The following is a 5,129-nucleotide window of genomic DNA, read 5'->3' as shown; positions in this document are numbered from 1 at the left end:
AAAGTTTATTTTTTGATGAAGGTAATTTTAGAAATAAGTAGTATTAATTAAATGGTGGGGTTAATAAGAGAATTTAAGAGGATTAAATATAATTACTCTACACGCATTCTTTTGAGCCCATTGCGAACAGGTTTAATTTAGTAAGTGATAATAACTACTACTATTTAAAATGAAACAGGATAAGTAGAATTAATGCTTATGATAATCCTACTACTAATAGTTTGATATAAAATCAAATTATTAAAATAAACATTCGGAAAAAAATTATTAAAGTTTAATATCCGACAAAAATCTATTTTCAAATAAAATATTAAACATGTTTTCCGATTTTTTTTTAATTTTTAAAACAATTTTAAAATGATACATCAAACCCATTTTTAATTATTAACTCGATCCATCCTTGGTTTTACTTTTTCGTCTTTGAAGAATTATTATTATTATTATTAAAAATCCTGAAAAGAGAATGATTCCTCAAATTCCCGCGAAGACTCAACACGCATCTGGGCTGTACACGTCGGGCTTTGCGTTTTCGGACGGTCTCCATGTATCGCCTATTAAATGAAGTTACTTTCAACCCACAACGAAGCAAATTTTATTTCCCTCCAAATATAAATATCCCCAAACTTGTATTCGTAAATTCATAATTTTCATTTCCAATCTCCACTGATATTTCAAAGATCTCCGTGATTTCACCATTCAACGGTCCTGATTCGTCCATCATCGAAATTTAGGTCAGCTTATTTTCTCTTGAAATATTAAGAATTATGCATTCATTCGAATCTTTTAATGGCGAATTTTGAACTTTCTCCTGTGCTTTTTTGTTTTGATCAGTATTGAAAACGCTAATTGGTTGCCGTTTCTGATTACGCTACGCTTTAAGACGATTGTTAAGTTCTATTTCATTTGGACTATTTTGGAGATTCTGTGTGTTTTGATTGAGAAGCCTTGATTCCAGTAGGGTTTCGACGCCTAGGAAAAGTGAAAAAAAAAAAAAATTATTACTGATTAGATTTCTCAAATTGAGGTCTGCGGTCTAATTGACGGAAAAAAAAAGGTGAACTTAGTGCTTTGAATTGAATGTGCTTTCGGAAACACTAATTTGGTTGTCATTTTAACACTTAATGCGGTTGTAATTATGATCTGATTTCAAATTTAAGCGGGATCTTGAGACTTATAGAGAAAATGATTATGAGAAGAAAACTCTGAAGTCTTCCCTTACATCTCTGTAAAGGTTTTCTGATTATTTGGCTTTCAGCCCCAATACAAGGGCAATTTTGTCATTCAATAGTATAGTTTTGTCATGTCATTTGTTGTAATCTTAGAATAATAATGCGTGAGATTTAGAATTTTCAATGATCTCTGGTTATAAGGAAATTGGAATGCCTAGTTGCATAAAATTATCTGGCAATTCATAAGTTTGATAATAGGCCTTACTATCTTTCATTTGAATAACTTCTTTATGTAATTCTGTTAGCTTAGGAGTTAAAATTCTAATTTTAGATCTAATAAGGACGAGCTGCTGCATTCTTGCTAGAATTGAGCTGCAACTGATGGTTGGGATTGATATATCACATGCTGCTTAGGATTTAAGCATATATTGCTTGCAGCACGGGAGCGGTGATTATGAGTAACACATATCACTGTTACATTAAAATGTGTATCCATGCCTCTTTATTATTTTTTAGTTTTAATTTTAATTTTTTCTGTGTTTGTGTGTGTTCCATGGTTGACAATCACTTCTTTTTTCATTCATGCTTAAACATGTGGTATAGCAAGTTGTGGATCCATCTGCTTTGGAATTTACAAATTCATGATATCTAACTTTGCATGATTAACAAGCTCATGTTTAACTTCTTACTACCATAGGCAGCTTAAGTGCTTTACAAAGAAACCTCGTTTCAGTGAGTTGTGGATTATGCTTTCATGTTGTTTCCATCCTGATTATAACCGATCCTAGTGTCCAAGATTTCTTTTGATGTATTTTCATTTTCAAATTTCTGTTTTCATAGCTTCAATTTTGGATGCTTGTCTGAATGTGAATTTAGTGACTTGCTGTGATCCATACCTTGTTTGGTTGCCTAATGTTATGTGAATCTCTTAGCTTTGAGATCATTGCTTTTGATGCCCCTCATGAGAGTTATTGGTGTTGCAATTGACATTTCAGCAAAACTCCATGAATCTTTCTCTTTAGGGGACCAGTTTCAAGTCCACCTAGTTTGTTTATTGTTGAGCCTCTCATTTGATTCATTCATGATATTCCATACAGGAGAGTTATGAACTTGTGAAGAACCTTGTTATCTTGTGGGGTAAAGACTAATACCAAAATCTGAGATGCGATGCAATGCATGCTGGCGAGAATTAGAAGGGCGGGCCATTTCCACTACTTGTGGTCACCTGCTGTGTATCCAAATGCATTCTATAATTCTGCTTTTTGCTTTCTTATACATTTTATATACCTTTTCTTTTTCATTTAAAGATGAAGAAATCATTTCACTTGCATATAATTTTCTTAACTGTGTAAAAGGCACTGAAGACGCCAACAAGATCCTTAGCAATGATGCGGCATGTCCCATTTGTGATCAAGTGCTTTCTAAGAGGTAGGAAGTCTTTATGTGTTTGCCTGCTTGGTGTTGGGAATGTCATTTAGAATATGCATTATATTTTTAAGAATTTGGTTGCTCACAACTGTGGGGGTTCAAAAGTTCTATTTCTAAGTTTTCCACCTATTTAGTTCATCCTTTGGCCTACATGTGCTACAGAGCTTCCTTCTCACTCAGAGGGGCAAGCAGCTATATGAATGAAAATAATCCCCCATTGTTGTTTAACACCTTTGGAAGGGTGTTTTGAGCAGCTTGTAATATCGTCTCTTACCTCCATATGGATATTTGGTGAAATTAATTCTACTTACCCTGTTTATTTTCCTTTGACAGCCTTATGAAACCTGTGGATATCAATCCAAATGATGAATGGGTTAATGTAAGCAATTTCTTCACTTTGTTTATTAGTTACATTTGTTTATACCTGCTGTCACTATCTTATAGTGAAATTCAGACCATGCTGAAAACTTTTGCTTTTCCTTTCAACTGCTGCCTTTTATCTAGCTGGTTTGTTGCTAAATGCTAATATTCTCAGTACATTCTGCTGCAGATGGCCATGGCTGGTGTTTCTCCACAGATATGTATCCTTAATATTCTACTTTGCTTTCAGGCTCGATACTTAATTTTCTTTTGAAATCCATCTGTTGCTAAACAAAGTGGATCTAAAAATGAAGTAAGAAGTTGAGTTGGTACCGCATATGTATGCTCTAGTTAGAGAGAGTTACCAAACTAAAACGAGATGAGCATCCTATTTAGCAATTTGTTAGGCCTGCATCTTCCTTAAACAAATTCAGTGATGAAGAGTGCATATAGAAGTGTAATGTTCTATTTGGGACAAAAGGAATTGGAGATGCAATACAAGATGAACAGAATTGTTGCTCAGTGCCGACAGAAATGTGAGGCAATGCAAGAAAAGTTCACAGAAAAATTAGAGCAGGTACATACAGCATATCAGAAAATGGCCAAGAGGTGTCAGATGATGGAACAAGAGATTGAGAGTTTGTCCAAAGATAAGCAGGAGCTCCAGGAAAAGTTTTCTGAGAAATCTAGGTCAGTCTTTTGTCTATATCATTGTGTCCTAACCAACAGCTTCCATTTCCTTATTCTAAAGGTCTGGTTCTTGGATACCTAAAAGAACCGAGTAAGTTTTAATACCAGACAGAAGAGAAAACTTGACGAAATGTATGATCAATTGAGGAGTGAGTACGAGTCAATGAAAAGATCAGCAATCCAGCCTTCAAACAGTTTCTACCCAAGAAATGACCCGGATTTGTTCTCAGCTAACATGATGGATAACAGAGACCCTATTCGAAAAGGTATTCTAATGGATGTTGCATGTTTCTACTCATTATCATCTTTAAAAGCAATACCACTTGACAGTTTTATTGATGCATTTAAGTTCTTTTGGTTTTTTAGTAGATTTATGAATTATTTTCATTTAGTAACCTATTTTTGCTTAAATATCTCCAAAACCAATTGACTTACATTTTGCAGATTGGTCGGTTTACTCTCCTGGAACTCCAGGTCCTAGAGAGGATATTTGGCCAGCAAGACAGAATAGTTCAAACTCTGGTCCGTTCAACATAGCCACGGGCTCACCAGCAAAACAACCAGTCATTCCAGTTGATGGTGGGAACAGAAGAGCTGATGCTCGCCCGGCTTTTGGAGGCGGTGCTGCTAACCCCTCAATGACACTTAGGAATTTAATACTCTCCCCAATAAAAAGGCCTCAGCTCTCTCGTAACCGCACTCAAATATTCACGTAAGTGACAGTTGATTATCATGCTGAAGCACTTTGCTTCATATTTTGAATTTATTGTTATATCTAAATCTTGGCTTTTTCAGGTTATAGACTAGGAGTTGATGGATTGCTGTTTGATGGACACTCTTGTCTGGGTAGTTTCTATCTTCTTGTTTCCTTTGCTGACTTGTGGAGAGGTTGACAATAGAAGGCCTAGGATTTTACGTTGAATCTGATTTTTGTTTTGTAATTAGTAACTACATTTGGATTGTATGTTGGCAAAATATGTATCTTAAACAGAGTAACAAGACGCATTTTTAATTTGTTGTGCCTCTAGAGTATAAATTGTTAATTACAATCAATAAATCATCGCATGCATGTTATATATTGGAATAAATCATGATAGCTTGATCTTGGAACGATGATGAGCAACTGCACATCACGGAAATGTTTTGTCAGTTGCCGTTTTTACATTATTCTTGAAATAGCATTTAACATATAGCTCCTTGTTGTATTGTACCCGAATTACGTTCCTAATTCAATACTAGTTAACAACTGAAGATTATCACATTTATTTTTCTGTTTTTTGAGTGGTAGACAAGAAAACTTGACAAGCTTACTGTAGAGCAAATTGTTTTTCTTCAAATCAGCTCTCTCTCATGCCAGGCTTCGGCATCGTCAGCAAACTTGAAAATGCAGATTCATCATATAGCTTCCGCAACGACATAATGGTACTTGAACATGTAAATCTAACACTGCTGGAAGGAAAGTAGGATGACAGATTGACAGAG

The 5,129-nt window shown here is 34.9% G+C and overlaps 1 protein-coding gene across 6 annotated transcripts; it reads left to right on the top strand.

Moving 5' to 3' along the window:
- The first annotated feature begins 581 nt into the window (after positions 1-581).
- Positions 582-4,738, top strand: LOC18052540 (E3 ubiquitin-protein ligase CCNB1IP1 homolog). Of its 6 annotated transcripts, none has more exons than XM_024190042.1 (9): positions 582-731; positions 2,267-2,401; positions 2,525-2,597; positions 2,931-2,976; positions 3,148-3,178; positions 3,392-3,647; positions 3,756-3,913; positions 4,092-4,359; positions 4,450-4,738. In XM_024190042.1, exons 2-9 carry the CDS (start codon positions 2,332-2,334, stop codon positions 4,538-4,540), a joined length of 993 nt encoding a protein of 330 aa, XP_024045810.1. In that variant the 5' UTR covers positions 582-731; positions 2,267-2,331; the 3' UTR covers positions 4,541-4,738. The 6 variants fall into 6 exon arrangements, with proteins under 6 accessions (XP_024045810.1, XP_024045812.1, XP_006448048.1 ...); XM_024190044.1 differs by having other exon boundaries at positions 583-731; positions 4,122-4,359; positions 4,450-4,737; XM_024190045.1 differs by having other exon boundaries at positions 585-731; positions 4,443-4,543.
- Positions 4,739-5,129: the final 391 nt, after the last annotated feature.

Source organism: Citrus clementina, unplaced genomic scaffold, assembly GCF_000493195.1.
Source record: "Citrus clementina cultivar Clemenules unplaced genomic scaffold, Citrus_clementina_v1.0 scaffold_2, whole genome shotgun sequence".
NCBI classification, from domain to species: Eukaryota; Viridiplantae; Streptophyta; class Magnoliopsida; order Sapindales; family Rutaceae; genus Citrus; species Citrus x clementina.
The sequence above is the reverse complement of the archived record's forward strand: the minus strand, read 5'-3'. Positions and strand labels throughout refer to the sequence as shown.